We start from the raw sequence: 19,082 nt of genomic DNA, 5'->3' as shown, positions 1-19,082 counted from the left end.
TTATTTCACTTCTGCAGATTCATCTTTTTAAATCTAAGGGATGTGGATCATAAAAAGTTTTAAAATGTAATGATTAGGGTAAAAAATAGAATTCTGCATGTTTTCATATTGGCTACTTTATTAATCCAATGTCTGAAAATTTTTACTTATATATTTCTTCAAATATTTCAAGCTACTGAAAAAATTATACAAATCTGTCTATTTAAATGTGCAGTGAACTATTTTAGTAGCTGATTGACACTTTTCAAAGATTTCTTTGAAAATGTGAACCAGATACTTCCCTCTGCTGTAGAGAGGGAAGCAGTGAAGTGTCGTTGCTCAGGTCAGTGTGACAGTATGTAAATGAAATCTGGAGGACGATGGAAATAAGTTGATTTTCCACACAGCAGAACCACAGTCCAGCTACCTAACAAAGCCCTGTTTATGCTATACATCAGCATCCGAGGGCAGAAGAGGAGGAGGAGGAGGGACTGGCACAAAGCTGCTCTGATCCTCCCCATCCTGGGATGATATCAGCTCATCTGCATCGCCAACTCAAAGTTTGGTACATATTGTTTCATTGGAAAGAACATGCTGTGACATTTAATTGTGGATTTTAAGATAAGAGTTGAGCATTGAATGAGTTATTTCTTTCCATTTGGTTATGTCAAATTATTTAATTGCATATTTGGAAACTTCAATTAATTGAAGTTTAAAATTGCAAAAAATAAAGGGGGGCTGTGGGGAGAAGTTAGGTTCTAGGTTCAGGTCACTTTGTAAACAGTTTTCTTCTAAATGAATGAACGTTAAGAAAGTCACACAGGATGTTGGTCTGATTTTCACATGGGACCCCATACATTGTGAGGCACCTAACTACCCTGGCTCCAGACGCTGAATGCCAATGGTGCCATCTGTATCTGTGCCATCTCAAAACTCCCACTTTTAAAACATCCATATGGAGGTAGTTTTGGTGTCTTTCTCACCTAGCATGTCAAAGGCCCTGGGTTTACTCCCCAACACCAAAAACATTAAAAGTTCAAAATTGTTTTAATGGAAACTACAATCAAAGTTTAAAAATCCTTCTCTGGAAGCTTAATGGAGCCTGGGCATTGTGGCACAGGACTAATCCCAGCTACTTGAGAGTCTGAGGCAGGAAGATCACAAGTTTCAGGCCAACCTGGGCACTTCACCAAAGAGAGTCTCAAAATTGGTAAGATGGGCAGGGAAGACTAGAGATGTAACTCAGTAGTAGAGCATTTGCCCAGCATGCATGAGGTCCTGGGTTTCATCCCCAGCACCACAAAAGAACTAAAACATCTGATAAAATAACAAAAACAAAATGCTTTTTAAAGTTATTGCCAAGGACTAATTTTGGGTAATAGACATTGTATGCCCTGAAAGGAAAAAAAATTCAGTGTTCAGTAAGCCCTTGTTAAAAAATATTTAAAGAAGATACAATACAGATTTGGAAATAAGGAAAATTGAAACTAAAGTATAGATATATTTTAAATTTTAAGCTACTTTAAATATTCAAATGGTATAGCAAAATACACGAAAATGTTTACATGGGAGTTCCTCTTTACCTTATTTCTATCTTTCCATTTCTGCCATAGTTAGTTCTTGTTACAACATGTGTCTGACAGGGAAAATATTTTCTCTATTTTGATACTTATTTCTGAGACTCCGAGCAAGTTCACTTCCCCATACCTGTTTCTTCACGTGCAGTGTAGGTGATAATTCTTACCTCACTAGACTGTTGAGGATTGAGGACCAAGTGTCTTTAATGGAAGTGTTACTTTCAAAACAATGTGTTTTCAGTCCTGGGGTAAAGTACTCCTGACTGTCCTCAATACAAAATTGTTAAGGAAAAGGTTAATTGTTGTAAACTTAGATTACCTGTAGCACTGTGAGTTCTGGTGAAGGATGGTAATGAGGCCTTAATGACTCAACTGCTATATTTTTGTAACAAGTCAATATGATTTCCAGATTTTATTTTTTTAATATATATATATATATTTTTTTGTTTGTTTTGTTTTAGTTGTCAATGAACCTTTATTTTATTTTTTATTTATATGCAGTGCAGAGAATTGAACCCAGTGCCTCTCACATGCTAGGCAAGCACTCTACCACAGAGCTACAACCCCAGCCCCAATTTCCAGGTTTTACATTAAGTTTGGGTAAATGGGGCTGGGGTTGTAGGTCAGTGGTAGAGCACTTGCCTACTAGGTTTGATTCTCAGCATCCCATTTAAATAAATAAAATAAAGGTCAATTAGCAACTAAAAATATATATCAAAGTTTTTGTAAATGTTGAACTCTAATTTTTATTTTCGGTGTTTCATCTTTTTCGATATTTTTGGGGACTTATGCGGATAGGAAGGGTACATTTTTCGACCATTTGATTTGGGGAGATCCATACAGTGTAGAAAATTGACCCTTTCCTGCCATCCTCCATTTTCACAGCTCTTGAGCAGGAGTAAGCTCTACAATCATCCTGCTTTTTTTTTTTTTTTTTTTTTTTTGTCCGTTTGGGGGGATTTTTGCTTGTTTTGTTTGGTTTCTATATGCTTGATGAGCCTAAGTTCGAGGTTAGACATCCACTTGTCCTAGATGGGCCACAAGCAGGCGTTCCCCTGGTGGGTGTCGCTGCAGCGTGGTAGAGTAGTGACTCCAGTTTGGTCAGCCCGCCCGTCACCCGGCTGCATCCATAACCAGCTGAGGGATGATACACAAACGCCTTAACTTCTCCGTGCCTCTTGCCTCAACTAAAATGCAAGTACCAGTGTCATCACCGCATGGATCGTCGTGGAGATTAAACGAAGGCATCGGAACTGCGGCGACAGCCGGAGCGGGTGAGCGCAGTCAACGTGCGCCCCCGTCACCTCGCCACTGCCACTGCAGAACTGTCAGGGAGGGGACCTGGGCACAGCGCCCCAGGACGGAGAGGGAGGGCCAAGCTCACGCGCAACCTGTGCAGGATGCAACAAGCACCACTCCCGGCACGTGCTCCGAAAACCCGTGGTGTGCAGCCCGCAGCATTTCTGGAGAGTGATGGGGCTCCTTGAAATAACTCCACATTGCGTCCTCTTCCCTTCCGCCTTTCCATTCATCTCTTCCATATTCCCTTCACGTTGCCTGGTCGGAGCCTTCCATGTAAGACGAGGGGCAGGGGGACTTTCCCACTGACAAAAAGACCGTATTAAAATGAGGGAGATAAACATTTCCATCCCAAAGGGCGTAGGTCTGTGCAGCCCAGTAGTGTAGCCAGTAACCACCTGTAGCTATTAAATTTCAATTTGAATTCATGAAAATTAAATTTAAAATTCAGTTTCTTGGTTATATTAGCCACAGTTCAAGTGCTCAATGGTCAGGTGTGGACAGTGGCTTCTGCATTGGTTATTACAGAGCAGAACCATTGAAGAAAGTTCAGTTGGTCAGTGCTATCATGGATGAGCCATTGGTAAGGTTCTATTCTGTCTGAATTCAGGAATCATGGAATCCTCCCTTATGCCTGAGCCTATTTAAATCCATTCAAAAAAAGATTATCTCTGGAGACTAGAATGTTGAGCATGAGCCTTACTTTACTATTTAAATCTTATCCTTAACTAAGAAAGAATTATACGTTCATTATTAAAGCTGTAGCTGTCCAATTCATTGCACCTGGGGGAAAAAATGAACCAAAATACAAAGACCCCAAATTACATGAAACATCTCAGTATTAACCATAACAGGATTATTGACACAGTGTTCTATTCCTATTGTTGACCATATGGTTTTGTAAGAATTTCTTAAATCTTCAAAATGACTTGATAGTTCATAAATTTGTGCAACTGTTAATGTGATAAGTTTATAGTCGTGATTCTCAATCAGGGATGACTCCACCTCGGACATCTGGGGATCTCTGGAAACCTTCGTGGTGATTGAACTTGGGGATGGAGCTGCTGCTGGAATCTAGAGGCCTAGAAGCTGCTAACCTTCCTACAGTGCACAGAATACCCTAAGACTTGTGGGGCCCAAAATGTCAATAACCCTAGTTAGTAATAATTTATATACACTTTTATATTTTTGAGAAGTTAGAACTTCCTATTAGAAACTTGCTAAAAAAAGTCAATAAAAATAATCAAACTTGTGTAGCACTTTTGGTGTCAAATTGTCTCCTAAGAGTTTTATGTATACTAGCTCATTTAATCTTCACTATTTGTTGTGGTTCTGGCTTTTTTATGTATTGTTAATTACAAAGGTAATAGAAACATTGCAGAAAACCTTTTTAAAGTGAGAAAGGAGAGGAATGGGAGAAGAATGTAAAGGAAAGGAGGAATAAAACCAATAGACACAAGTCCTTAAAGAACACATTCTAATAATCCATTATTAATCTGAAAATTCCAGATATGTGACAGCCTTGAAGCTATTCCTTTTGTTTTTTAAAGTATATCATTTATTTGTTTTTTTGAGAAATAAGGACATGTATTTACTGTTTATGTAGTATTTACGACATTATTGATCATCCTTGACATAATTAAACATTTTCCAGTAGTATCTAATACCCAACTATATTCAAATTTCCCCAATTCTCCCCCAACAGATGTCTTTTATAGCTTATTTGCTTAAACCAGAATCAAATGTTGCATTTGACTATGATGTCTCAAATTTTTTAAAATAAGTTTATTAGTGAATAACAATTCACAGTATAGTGGGATTCATTGTGACGTTCACACTGACTCATAATAAAATTTGATCAGTTTTGTTCCCTAGGACTTCCCCTGCCTTCCTCTCCTTCCTCCCCTGGTCCCTTTCCTCTACCCTACCTGTCTCCCTCTGTCTTCACAAGATCCTTTTTTGCACATCTGAGACAAAATACATGACCCTTCCCTTTCTGAGTCTGGCTTATTTCTCTTAACGTGATGCTCTCCATTCATTCATTTCCTGCAAATGACATAAAGCTCCTTTGTGTACGGAGACCACATTTTCTTTATCCACTTATCTCTTGACAGACATCTGGACTGGTTTCATGGTTTGGCTATTGGGAACTGTGCTGCTATTAACGTGGTTGTATGTGTATCACTATAGTATGCTGATTTTAATTCTTCTGAGGGGGTGTTCAAACTCCCCCTTCCACTTTTTTATTGGTGCATTATAACTGCACATACTGATGGGGTTTGTTGTTGCATATTTGTACATGCACATGATATACAATATAACAATATAATTTGGCTGATATCCTTTCCAGCACTCTGCCCCTCCCTCTCCACCTCCTTGTGATTTTTAATTATTTTGGGTAAATGCCAAGGTGGGGTACAGCTGGGTCATACGGTGGTTCCATTCCTAGTCTTTTGAGGAGCCTCCATCCTGATTCCCTTACTGGCTGTACTAATTTACATTCCCCTAACAGTATATGGAGTATAAGAGTTCTCCCCTGGGCTGGGGAGATGGCTCAGTGGGTAGAGTGCTTGCCTTGCAAGCACAGGGCCCTGAGTTCAATCCCCAGCACCAAAAAAAAAACCAAAAACAAACAAGAGTTCTCCCCGGGTGCCCACCCTTGCCAGCCCTTACTGTTATTTGTCTTCTTGATGTTTGCCATTCTAACTGGAGGAAGATAAAGTCTCAGTATAGTGTTGCTTTGCATTTCCCTGATGGCTAACAATGTTGAACGTTTTTTTCATGTGTTTGTTGGTCATTTGCACTTACTTTGAGAAACTCACTTTAGTTCATTTGCCCATTTATTGAATGGACTATTTGGTTTTTTGATGTTGAGTTTCTTGAATTCTTTGTATATCTGGGCATGAATCCTCCGTCAGAAGAGTAGCTGGCAAAGTTTTTCCTCCCATTCTGTAGGCTCTCTGTTCATGCTTTTTTGTTTCCTTTGCTGTATGGGAGCTTTTTAATTTGATGTCATTCCATTTGTTAATTCCTGGTATTATTTTCTGAACTTTTAACAGTAAGGTCATTGCCTACCCCTGTATGTGGGAGGATTGACCCTATGTTTTCTTCTAGCAATTGCAAAGTTTCTAATGCCTAGATCTTTGGCGCATTTTGAGTTGACTTTTGTGCAGGGTAAGAGAAGGGGATCTAGCTTCAACATGTGGATATCCAATTTTCCCAGCAGGCTGGAGGGCACACTCCCAATGACCTAAGGACCTCCCAGAAGTCCCCACCTAAAGGTCCACAGCACCTCCCCATAGCACCACCCTGGGAACCCAGCCTGTAACATGAACCTGGGGGCGACATTCAATATTCACACGGTGGCACCCTCTTACTGTGTTCTAGTATACTGCTGTCATGCATGATCTAAAGGCAAATGTTCATTCACTGAAAGGCGAGTCTGTTTATGTTAAAGAAAACTAGAACGTGTGAAGAGATCATTGGCAAAAAACGTTCGGTACATCTTTCACAAATGCTGGAACTACTGGAGTAGGTTCTTCCTAGCATTCATCAAGGGTGGGTGTGTGGTTGGTGCTGGCGGGGACCCCAGAGCCTCGGAGCCTCACGTTTTGGGCAAGCACTTTACCACTGAGCCACATCCCCAGCCCTCAGTGTTTTTGATTTGGTTCCTAGAACAGAGCATGGTGACAGTGTTAAGCCCTTCCACTTACGTAGAGGTGTGATTGTGTCTCAATACTTGGAGTTCTCTGAAAAACCAGTATGTCTGAGATAAAGCCAGGCTCAACATAGAGATAATGGTTCATAATATAAACGGTTCATTTCATGTTTAGCCTGGTATCTTTTAAATGCTAGTAAATCAGCTGACCATACACTTGGCAGCACACCTCTGAACACTCGACTGTAGTGACTTAGACAGGCAGGAGCTTTAGAGTCTCACGGAGTCCAGGGCTGGGCCAGTGGGTCCGTGGTGCCACCAGGAGCCAGGCTGTCTGCTTCCTGCTGTCCACGTCTCATCACGAAGGCTCATTCTTGTGCCTTCTCCCTCTGGTGCCAAGGTGTCTTCCAGACAAGCCTCATGCTCACATTCTTGGGGAAAAGTGAGGAGCCAGAGGATGTTCATTCTCTTTACCCCGACTTTGCCTTTGCCTTGGGAGGTTCGTCTGCTCGGTGTCTCTCTCCATCTCACTGAGTCACCCATAGACACAAAGGAAAACCAGAGATGAAGCTTTTAGCTTTCCAGCTAGAGGAAAGAAAAGGGAGAAAGTAACTGGGAATGGAAGCTTAATAAATCAACCTATGTTATCGGCTACAACTAGCATTTGTAATTAACTTCGGGGCTGGAGATAGGGCTCAGTGGCCGTGCGCGGCCCTAAGCATGCTCAGAACCCCCAACCCCCACGGCCAACCTGCTGATGCTTGGGTGATCGCTACTATATAGTTGATCTTACTGTCTCTTTTTTCTTTTTGGTACTGGGGATTGAACCCAGGCCCCCGATCATGCTAGGAAAGCACTCTACCACTGAGCTACATTCCAGCCCTTTTTATTTTTTAGTTTGAGACAGGATTTCACTACGTTGCCCAGGAGGCCTTGAACTTGCGGTGCCTTGGCCTTCTGAGTAGCTGAGATCACAGGTGTGCACCCCACACCTGATTACACCTACTTGTGCTTTTTTTCATAGAATTTGGAAAGGATCTTAGAGATTATTTTATCTCTGAAATGACTTTTTTGTGTTAACATTTTTAAATATGATGTCTCATAAAGTAAATCTTTTAAATGGGCCCTTAGCACCTGTTGATACAAATTTGAATAAAATCATATGTCCCAAAATATAACTCCATATAGAAAAAATAGGTTGCCCACTTTTAGATATTTTTCCAAGCTAATTGTATGCAAAGGTCCTGAAATAGTTATTCTTTTATTGTTTTGAAACTCCAAAATGAAAAAACACTTGGAGCCCTTTACACATAAAATGATTGCTTTTATAATCGTCCTGAGAAATTTTAACTATTTGGAAAGATCTGAATCTAATGGTCTTGTCCAGCCATCTTCTTTCTACCATTGCTGCCTTACTGTCTGCACAGCATTTAGCTTCTCTGCTAAAGATCATGATCAGTGACCAGGGTCATATTCTCAACAAGCCTAATTTGAAGAGCTGGATATTGGGGGGCAAGCGGAAGAAGGAGAAGGAGAAACAAAAGATACTTGACAGAAGAAGACCTACAAATAGGCAGTTATGAAAATATTCCTCAACAGGAAATCACAATAAAATACCAGTATACACCACCTAGAAAAGCTCACATTAGAAAGACTGATAACGCTAAGTCTTGGTGAAGACGTAGAGGAATTAGAACTCTTCATTTCTTGCTAGTGAGAATGCAAAATAATAGCCGCTTTGGAAAACATTAAGGCAGTATTTTTGTTTTTTAGTTTTCCATATTTTTATTGATGCATTTTAGTTGTACACAATGGCAGGTTTGTTGTTACATATTCGTACATACACACCAAATAACAATAGAATTTGGTCAACATCACTCCCCAGTGTTTCCCCTCCTTCCCTTCCTCTTTTCCGCTGGTCCCTTTGCTAGTCTATTCCACTGATCTCCTTTCAATTTTCTTAAGACCCCCGCCCCTGCCACCTTACCTTTCTTTTCCTTTTTCTTCTCTAGTTTCTGCATACGAGAGAAAACACGAGACCCTTGACCTGCTGAGTTTGACTTACATCACTTAACATAATTGTCTCAAGTTCCATTCATTTTCCTGAAAAAGATATAATTTCATTTTTTCTTCATGGCTGAATAAAACCCCATTGTGTATGTAGACCACATTTTCTTTAATCATTCATCTGTTGATGGGCACCTAGGCTGGTTCCATAGTTTGGCTATTGTCCATTGTGCTGCTACAAACATGGGTATGCGTGCATCACTACAGTATGCTGACTTTATTTCTTTAGGATAAATACTGAAGAGTGACTCAGTAGTGGTGACTCCACTTCTGCTCTTTTGAGGAGCCTTTGTACTGATTTCCATATGCTTGCACTATAATTCCATCAACAGTATAAAAGCAATCCTTTTTCTTAAAAAAAATGTAGTTGTAGACGGACATAATACCTTTATTTATTTATTTATTTATTTAATGCAGTGCTAAGGCCCGAACCCAGTGCCTCACATGTGCTAGGCAAATGCTCTGCCACTGAGCTACAACCCAGCTCCCAGAAGTGTTCCTTCTCCACACCCCCTCTGGCATGATTATTGTTTGTACTCTTGATGACGGCCGGGCCGACTGGAGTGAGATGAAATCTCAGTGTAGTTTTGATTTGCATTTCTCTCATTCCTAATGAGGTTGAACATTTTTTCATGTATTTAATGACCATTTCTATTTCTTCTTTGGAGAATGCTATTTAGTTTGTTTACCCACTTATTAACTATCCAGTTTATGGGAGTTTGTGTTTCTTTGTTTGTTTTTGGTGTTACATTTTTTGAGTTCTTAATATATTCTGGATGTGAATCCTCTGTCAGTAAAGATTTTCTCCCATTCCATAGGTTTTATCTTCCCATTCTTAATTGTTGCCTTTGCTGTATAGAAGTTTTTTAATTGATGCCATCCCATTATTAACTCTTGGCTTTATTTCCTGAGCTTTATCCTATTGAGAAAGTCATTGCCTGTGCCTATATGCTGGAGTGTTGACCTCATGTTTTCTTCTAGGAGTTGCACGATTTCTGTTCTAATTCCTAGATCTTTGATCCACTTTGAGTTTATTTTCGTGCAGGGTGAGACAAACACCTAGTTTCATTCTTCTACATATGAATAACCAGTTTTCCCAGCACCATGTGTTTAAAAGGCTATCTTTGACTTCGCTGTGAAGATGGCGTCGGGCAGCGGGACAAAAAACTTGGACTTTCGCCGAAAGTGGGACAAGGATGAATATGAGAAGCTCGCCGAGAAGAGGCTCACAGAAGAGAGAGAAAAGAAGGATGGAAAACCAGTGCAGCCAGTCAAGAGGGAACTTCTGCGGCACAGGGACTACAAAGTGGACTTGGAATCTAAGCTTGGGAAGACAATTGTCATTACCAAGACCACACCACCGTCTGAGATGGGAGGATATTACTGCAATGTCTGCGACTGTGTGGTAAAAGACTCTATCAACTTCCTGGATCACATTAATGGAAAGAAACATCAGCGAAACCTGGGTATGTCTATGCGTGTGGAACGTTCCACCCTGGATCAGGTGAAGAAACGTTTTGAAGTCAACAAGAAGAAGATGGAAGAGAAGCAGAAAGATTATGATTTTGAGGAAAGGATGAAGGAACTCAGAGAAGAGGAGGAAAAGGCTAAAGCATATAAGAGGAGAAACAGAAGGAGAAGAAGAGGAGGGCCGAGGAAGACTTGACATTTGAAGAGGATGATGAGATGGCAGCTGTGATGGGCTTCTCTGGCTTTGGTTCCACCAAGAAGAGTTACTGAGGCTTTCTGTGCTTGGCCTAACTTTGGCCTGTGCTGGACCTAACTGTGTGTGTGTTAGGGGGATCATTTCTTTTTGGGTACTAGGGAAAGTCCTTAAGAGTGTCAATGGGCAGGACTAAGGGGTGGGTGTTTGTGGCTTCCCTCTACCATGGGAGAGGGCATAGGATGCAGAGGTAATGCTGTGGCATATTCCTTTAGCTTCAGTATATCACTGGAGTCACAAGATCTTTGCCCATCTGAGTTCCCAATAAAGAAAGGCCCCTCCTTCTGAGACTGCTTTCCCCAAACTCGCTCTGCATCTTTCCCTCTTCATCTATCTGACCTCTTGTCTGAGCATCCTACTTTTATTCTATGTTCTGCCTTTGTTTAATTTTGACTTGTTCAACCTGCAACAGAAGGGTTCTCTGGGTCCCCATTTTCCAGTCAATGGCATAGTCTTGACCAGCCCTACCTCCCATCCTGCCCTGTGGTTCTCTAGCCACCTCCTGTGCATGCATGTGTACTTCTGCCTGGGTCAATGGTATGTGTGGATTGTGTGCATGAATCTGTCACAAAGAGGGGAGCCTGAGCTAGAATCTCAGAGCCTTGCTGCCCTGGGGCCTGAGGTTCTTGGTTTCCTTAGCGCATGTAACAGGAAATTAAATGGGATGAGTGTTTGGTGTGGTTTGTGTCTGGTGAGTTTTTTAACATTGTTCTTCAGATGTGGACTGTTCTACCTTCTCCAGTTTGTTTCATTTTACTGAAGATTTCTTTGTTTTTGTCTTCCTTGTGAGCAGGCTCTTGGAAGAACCTGTTTGATGCAAAAAAGAAAATGGAAAACAAAAAAACAACCAAAAACCAAAAAATACAACCAAGCAAACAAACTCACTGTGGGAGCCCTTGGGTCTCAGAGGTTATTCAACGTGTATAATAAATGGCATTGACTTGGAAAAAAAATAAAAAAATAAAAAAAATAAATAAAAGGCTATCTTTTCTCCAATGTATGTTTTTGGCACCTTTGTCAAGGATCAGATGAATGTAGATGTGTGGGTTCATCTCTGTATCTTCTATTCTGTATCATTGGTCCATGTATCTGTTTTTAAGCTAGTACCATGTGGTTTTTGTTTCTATGCCTCCAGCATTGCTTTTTTGACTTAAATTGCTTTGGCTATTCTAGGTCTTTTATTCTTCCAAATAAATTTGAGGACTGTTTTTTCTAGTTCTGTGAAGAATGTCATTGGTATTTTGATGGGGATTGCATTGGATCTGTAGATCACTTTTGGTAGTATGGCCATTTTGACAATATTAATCCTTCCTATCCATGAACATGGGAAGTCTTTCTATCTTCTTGTGTCTTCTTCAGTTTCTTTTTTCAGTGTTCTATGGTTTTCATTGTAGAGCTCTTTCACCTTCTTGGTTAGATTTATTCCCAGGTGGGGTTTTTGTTTGTTTGTTTTGTTGTTGTTGTTTGAAGCTGTTTTTTGTTTGTTTGTTTGTTTGTTTCCAGTGGTGCCAGGAATTGAACCCAGGGCCTTGTGCATGCAAAGCAAGCACTCTACCAACTGGGCCATATCCCCAGCCCCCTGAAGCTCTTTTGAATGTAATTGTTTTCCTGATTTCTTTCTCAGCAGATTCATTATTGGTATTTTGGAAAGCTATTGATTTTTATATGTTGATTTTGTAACCTGCTCCCTTGCTGAATTTCTTAGTTCTAGTAGGCCTTTGGTGGAACTTTTTGGTGGAACTTTTTGAAATATAGGATCATATCATCTGCAAACAGTGATAATTTGACTTCTTCCCTTCCTATTTTTATCCTTTTTATTTCCTTCTCCTGCCTAATTGCTCTGGCTAGAATTTCCAGTACTATATTTAATAGGAGTAGTCTTAGTCCAGATTTTAAAGGAACTGCTTTCAGTTTTTGTCCATTCACTATGATGTTGGCTTTGGGATTTTTGTATATAGCCTTTATAGTGTTGAGGAAGTTTCCTTCCATCCCTAGTTTCTTTAGTTTTTTTGTCATGAATTAGTGCTGAATTTTGTCAAAAGCTTTCTCTGCATCCATTGAGATGGCTAAGTGATTCTTGTCCTTAATTCTGTTTATGTGATGGATTATATTTATTGATTTGCATATGTTAAACCTTCCTGACATCCCTGGGATAAAATCAAGTTGATTGCCCTACGTAGGAGGGCACACATGTAATCCTAGCAGCTTGGGAGGCTGAGATAGGAGAATCACAAGTTCAAAGCCAGCCTCGGCAAGGTCCTAAGCAGCTTAGCAAGACCCTGCCTGCCTCAAAATAAAAAATAAAAAAAGTGCTGGGGATGTTGCCCCGTGGTTAAGCATCCCTGGATTCAATCCCTGGCACCCCCCAAAAAAATTAATTTGATCATGATGTAAAAATGTGGAACACTTTTATTGAATATGATTTACTAATATTTTATTAAGAATTTTTGCATCTAAGGTCATCCGTAATATTGGTCTGTAGTTTTCTTTCCTTTATGTGTCTATAAAGCAGTATTTTTTAAACAAATTTTTTTAGTTGTCGATGGACCTTTATTTTATTTATTTATATTTGGTGCTGAGAATTGAACCCAGTGCCTCACACATGCCAGACAAGTACTCTACCACTAAGCCACAACCCCATCCCCTAAAGCAGTATTTTTAAAAGTTAAATGTATTCATACTCTATGATCCAGCAATTCTATTCGTAGGTATTTGCCCAAGAGCAATGAAACCATATGTCTACAGAAAGACATAAAAGAATACTCAAAGCTGATTTTTTTCATAGTCATATTTGAAATAATAGTCCTAGACTGGAAACAACCTCTTGTCAATCAGTAGAATAGGGTTATATTCAGAGAATGAAATAGTACTCAGAAGTTGTTTTTTGTTTTTTTTTTAAAGCACAAACTACTGACACAGGTTGCCACATGAATGAATCTGAAAACATTACATCGAGCAAAGGGATCCAGGCACAAAGTAGTATTTACCTGTGTGGATTGTGTTTGAAGTTCAAGAACAAGCAGAACTAACCTTCTGTAACAGAAGAATGACTGCCTCATGGGTTGGGGAGGGTCACAAGAAAGCTTTCGGCTCTTGATACAGATGTTCTCTTCTCGATTGGATGGCAGTGGCATGGAGCACATGTCTGTCAAAACCCATCAATCATTTAAGATCTGTACATTTTACTCTGTGTGAAATAAACATTTTTTAAGTGAGAGAAATGGCTGTGATCATTTAAGACCATGACCAGCATCCCTTACATGTGCCACTAAATGGAAAATACAAGAAAAGGCATTAACGGTGCTCCATTTGTCTCGCTGGTCAACTCCTCAAGAATGCACTCAAATCAAAATGATTGTGTTTCTCATCTTGTTCTGGTCCCCTGTGGAGGTAATCTGAGAGAACTTGGAGTTCATTAGAGGCGCTACACTTTCAAGAAGTTTATCAAAATGCAAAAGAAATAAGAAATGGAAGAGGTGCATTTTTAAGGGAAAATATTTTCCATGTGCCATATGTCTTCTGGAATATTTTTCAGGATTTTAAGTATACAATTATAAGTTGGAAATGTTGGTGTATCCTAAAATCCCTCACCAAACTCTGAACTCTCATTTTTCTGAGAACATACTTTGATCTTCTTAAGGATAAAAAATAGAGGCTTGGGTCCTTCCCATACCTTATACTTAAAATAGCCCTTAATGGCCCTGAGATCTAGCACTGGATTTCTGTGGGACAGTGTGCCCAGAACTGAGAGGTCTTGTGATGCGAACACCCTAACAAAGCCTGGGAGTGCAGAGGGCCGCTGGAGTCCACCACACCCGGCCGTGAGGTCCTCACGGTAGACGCAAAGTAAAAGGAGCTACTTCGAAGATCTTGCAGAGTCTCCACCCTCAGCTCTGAAACCCACCACCTAACCAAGGACATGCCAGGTCCTCCCAGTTCAGGTCAGACCAACCTTTCATCCCCTCCACCATCGTGGACCAGGGCAGAAGGGGCCCAAGACCTCCCCCAGCTCCATCGGCAGCTGGCAAGGCCCGTGCCCCTCCTTGCCCCCAACACTCAGGGTCTGCCCACCACCCCTGCTTTGAGTCCAGCAACCTCCTCCCAGCAGCCAATATCAGAAACCTGGTTTTCCAGGTGTCCTCACATCCTCTTCAATATGATTTGAAGCAGTTCAGGACGCTTCCTTCGACTCCTCCGTCACTCAGCCCTCCCTGACTTCTGGAATGTTTCCTCTGTGCCCTCTGACATGTACACCAAGATGTCCGCCATCCTCATCCTTCTCTCAAATTTCCCTTCGCTTTCTTCCCACCAAAACCTGCTTCTCCCCGGGTTCACTGCTTCTTCTGCTCCCCTCGCACAGCTGACCCGGCAACGTGCAAGACAGGCTTCCTTTGTGGCCGCTCTCCCTCCCCGCCACATGGGAGCCCAGCCTGGAATCTCATGGCACTGGATTCCAGCCCTCACTACCTCATGTCCTCCAGAGCTCTTCTGCTGTCCCTGGGCTGCCACTCACACCAAGGTCATACCCTTGAGCAAAACTCCTTGCAGGAGTAGCTCATTGGAGCTGCCTGCAGCTTCTTTGCTTGTGTTGTCTATTGAACTGGCTCCATAAGGTTTGGCTCCCACCTCTCCATTGAAGCTGCTCTTGCCAATCTCCTTAGAGACCCACCGTGATGCAGCCATTGGTCAGTTTCAGTCCTTATCGTACTTGACCTGTCAGCAGTTTGCAAGGCAGTCGCTTTCTCGTGCCTCCTTGATACTGTATCTTCCTTGGCCTGTAGGATCCACCTTCGGCCAGCTCTTGAATGCCCCACCATCCTCACCTCCTGGAACTCTAGAGCTCAGTCCTTAGAGTTCTCTGTCCTCACCGATAGTGGTCACATCCAGTCCCGCGGCTGTAAATACCATTCATCTACTGGGTGGCTCCCCATGTCTCCAATCCCAGTCTCTCCTCCTGCTTCCAGACCCGTGGATCCAGAAGACTACTCGAGATCTCCAAATTTAATAAGAACAATTCCGAGGGCTTGATCCTGCCCATGAGCTGCCTCTCCAGGAATTTCAACCCAGTTTATAGGAAATGCATACTTCCAGTTCCTCAGGCCCCAAATCTTAGAGTCACCTTATTTTTTTTTCTGTCACGCGCACATTCAGCCCATGGGCAAACGGTCTTACAGCCTCCACTGATTCTCACCAAGGTGACTGCAGGAACCTCAGGACTGGCTTTGTGTCTCCATCATGTCCCCTGTAGTCTGTGATTCCATGAAATGCCCATCCAACTGTAGCAGTCTGCTGAAAACTGCCTGTGGGCTTCCTTCACAGTCAGTATAAAAAACCAAAATCCTTAGTGAGCACAGTGCCCGTCTGGTCTGGCCCCCACTACCTCTCGGAGGGCAGTTTTACCATTGGCTCCTTTCTTCATGCTGGTCCAGCCACACTGTCCTTCTCGCTGTTTCTCAAACTCCTCAGGCATGCACCATCCTGAGGGCTTTGAACTGGCTGTTCAGTCCACAGAACATCCCACACGGGGTAGGTGGAGCGCTTGCCTGGCACGTGGGAGGCCCTGGGTTCCATCCCCAGCACACATGGAGTGACCACCGTGTCCACCCACACCTCCCACCCCTGCTTTATTTTTCTCCAGAGCACTTGCCACCACCTGTGGGGAGTTGAAAATCTTGGCCACAATATTTTGCAGCTACTCCTATCAATCTGGACTGGCTTCGTGAATGAAGAGACAATATGGCAGAAGTAGCCACGGCTCAGCTCCACAGCCTAGACCTCAGGAGACCTCCAGCCTCTGCCTTCACCCTCTTGGAAAACTGCCCTGAGGCCATTGTGCTTGGAGGAAGCCTCTGAGGAAAGGCTACAGGGACAAGGTCACTAACTGAATGGGGTGTCACCTTTTCTTCAGCTTAGCACATGCCCAGAGCCAGCCTCTATTATGGCCTCTGCTATATACAGAAATAAGTTTATCTTCTCTTCTCCATTACCCAATGATCTACTACTACGATTATTAAATATTAATTTAAGGATGTATTAATATTTTTGTCTTAACTCCTCCCCTCACCACCTCAGGGAACATTCAGCTGGGGTCTACATGCTTAATTTGTCAGTTGTTTTGGGTTTTTTATTTTTATTTTCTTGCAGTGGTGGAGAGGAAGCCCAGGGCCTTGAACGTGCGAGGCAAGTTCTTTACCACCGAGCTACAAACCCAGCCCTTCATTTTTTTGTCTTATAATTCCCTATAATCTCAACTCAATTATTTTTATTCTCTTCTGCATGTGGGAAGAAATTAAAAAGTGTTTTGGAAGCAGACTTAACTGAAATTTGTAGCAAACTCTTACTACTCCTCCATTTCAGGATACAAAGTTGTGCTAGTCAGGTTTCAGTAAAGGTGACAAAATACCCGTCATAAACAACGTAGGCGGAGGAAAGATGTATTGGTTTATTTTGGCTCACAGTTTCAGAGGTTTCGGACCAGGGGTGGCTGACTTCGCTGCTGTGGGCCTGGGTGAGGTGGAGCATCATGGAGGAGAAGACCTGGGGGAGAAGGGCTGGTCACCTTGGGGCGGCCAGGAAAGGGGACAGGGAGCAGAAGAGAGGAAACAGGGCACGCCCCCAGTGACCCACTTCCTCCAGCCAGGCCCCGCCTCCTACAGTTTCCACCCCTCCCCAATAATGCCATCAAGTTATTAATCCGTCAATGGATTAATCCACTGAGGAGGTCAGTGACCTCATGATCCAATTACTTCCCAGAAGCCCCACCTCTGAACATGGCTACACTGGACACCCATGAGTTTTTGGGGACATTCCAGATTGAAACCATAACAAACGTGTTTTATGTTCTACTAAAAATAACTTGGATTTTTATGCCCTCGTTTCATTGTTCATTATAACCACAAGACATTTTTCCAGATAATTCCTACATCTGCCCCACCCATCAAATATATAGTTTGTGGAATTTATTTTGCTTTTTCTTTGCTGACATGGTACTATTTAGTGTCCTCTAATAAAATCTCTCACTTTCCAGAGAAAGAATTTTTAAATTTTTAAATTTTTAAATTGCATGTGACACATGCAATCCATTTTCTTTTGTACATCTGCCATGACTCATTTCCAAGTCGACTATCAGGAAGTATCTTCCATTTTCTCCCTCAGTTATGGCAATTCCTTGTTCAAGAAGAATAATACCCTGTGTTATTGGGCGTGGTTGCCATTCAACAATTAGTCTTATTTGGAGAGGAGGATGTTTATGTTGTGCTAGATAAGATCCCAAGTTTCCATATTGATGAACGTAACTTACGATAGGAATGAAAAACTTCAAGCAGTTTTGCAGATTTTTTTTTTCACCCCCTATTAAAGCATGTGCAACTTCTATATTAAGTAGCCTCCAAAAGCAAAATTCCTCACCATCTATTCTTGGTACGACTTGTAAGGAAGGTCAGGCTTCCTGTGGATCAAAGGATTTTTCCTTCAGCTTTACAGTCATTGTCTCACTATTGACTAGAGGAGAGCTGAACTTGAGGCTTGGTACCCAAGACCCTGCACAAGACGTAGAACTAGGATCTGCCGTTTCAGTGGAAACAGCACAGGAACCATTTGTAAATATGATCCCCGCTTTCCTCTTTATGTGCCAGAAGGGATTCCTTCACCTCCCAAGCTGCTCTGTGCCACAGAGAGAGTACCACGTGAAAAGAGCCCTGGATGGGAAAGTGGGACCCCTAGTTCATAGTCCCAAAGTGGGATCCCAAGGGTCAGGTTGAGGACCCTCTGGGCACCCAGTGTTCCTCGGTAGGACCTCGCGATTTCCATCCCAGGCCACCAATGTCATTTCTTCATCCTCGTCTCAGCGACATTCTTCTGGCTCTCCTTCCCGCTTTTCTCCGTGTCCCTGGCCATTTCTTCTGTCCCGGCTTCTTCTCTCCCTGACGCTGGACCTGGAAGTTCCTCAAGGCTGGTTCTTGTCCCCTATCCCTCCTCTCTCCTCAGAAGGGTTCTTTAACACCCGCCTCAGTGATCACTTACGCCAGACCCGGGTCCACGTGCGTCCCTTCTGCAGATCCAGGGCGACAGTCCCGTGCCTCCCCGGAGCTGCCAGGCCTGCTGGCAACCCTGGAAGTTCTCTGGCCTGTGGAGGCTCCCCCCCAGGTTCTGCCTCCATCTTCACAGGGCTTTTCTTTCTTTTCTTTTCTTCTTTTTATTTTACTTATTTATTTATTTTTCCTGTATCTCCTCTGAGTCGATTTGATTCACATTTCTCCATTTTCTCATCAAGACACCATTCCTTGGATTTAGGAGCCACTCTATTCCTGGATGACCTCATTTTCACTTGATGACCTCTGCAGTCTCTGTGTCCAGTTAAGGTCACTTTCCTAGGGACCAGGAATTAAGACTTGAACACGGTTCTGCCTGGAGTAGCTTTTGCCATGGTGCCATGGTCCACCGAAGGTCACGGTGGTGGCCTCTCTGCACCCTCCTTCCCTCTGTGTCCCTCCAGCTGTGGGTGGGAACCCCTTTCTGCTGGAGCTAATTTCTGGGTTGCTGCTTCAACCCCTGCTCTGTTCTGCAGCAAATCTAACTGGTGTGCAAACACTTCCCACATCCACCTTCCCCGACCCAACCAGCGAGTACTGCTGACAAGACTTGGGGCCGTACAGTTCTGTTGTACTACATATACATGTAATTTTTCTTGGCCAGGTGCAGGGGTGCACACCTGTATTCCCAGTGATGGCGGAGGCTGCAGTCAGCCTCCACAGTTTAGAAAGACCCTGTCTCAATAAAA

At 42.5% G+C, this 19,082-nt stretch overlaps 1 protein-coding gene across 1 annotated transcript; it reads left to right on the top strand.

Annotated features, from left to right (window-relative positions):
* The first annotated feature begins 9,721 nt into the window (after nucleotides 1–9,721).
* Nucleotides 9,722–10,720, top strand: LOC124993165 (zinc finger matrin-type protein 2-like). The gene has a single exon (XM_047564806.1). It carries the CDS (start codon nucleotides 9,722–9,724, stop codon nucleotides 10,244–10,246), a length of 525 nt encoding a protein of 174 aa, XP_047420762.1. The 3' UTR covers nucleotides 10,247–10,720.
* The last annotated feature ends 8,362 nt before the right edge of the window (nucleotides 10,721–19,082 follow it).

This window comes from Sciurus carolinensis, chromosome 9 (genome assembly GCF_902686445.1).
Source record: "Sciurus carolinensis chromosome 9, mSciCar1.2, whole genome shotgun sequence".
NCBI classification, from domain to species: Eukaryota; Metazoa; Chordata; class Mammalia; order Rodentia; family Sciuridae; genus Sciurus; species Sciurus carolinensis.
The sequence above is the reverse complement of the archived record's forward strand: the minus strand, read 5'-3'. Positions and strand labels throughout refer to the sequence as shown.

What these genes read in the sequence shown, in the direction of transcription:
- LOC124993165 (XM_047564806.1), top strand. Translation starts at nt 9,722, where the DNA reads ATGGCGTCGGGCAGCGGGACAAAAAACTTGGACTTTCGCCGAAAGTGG.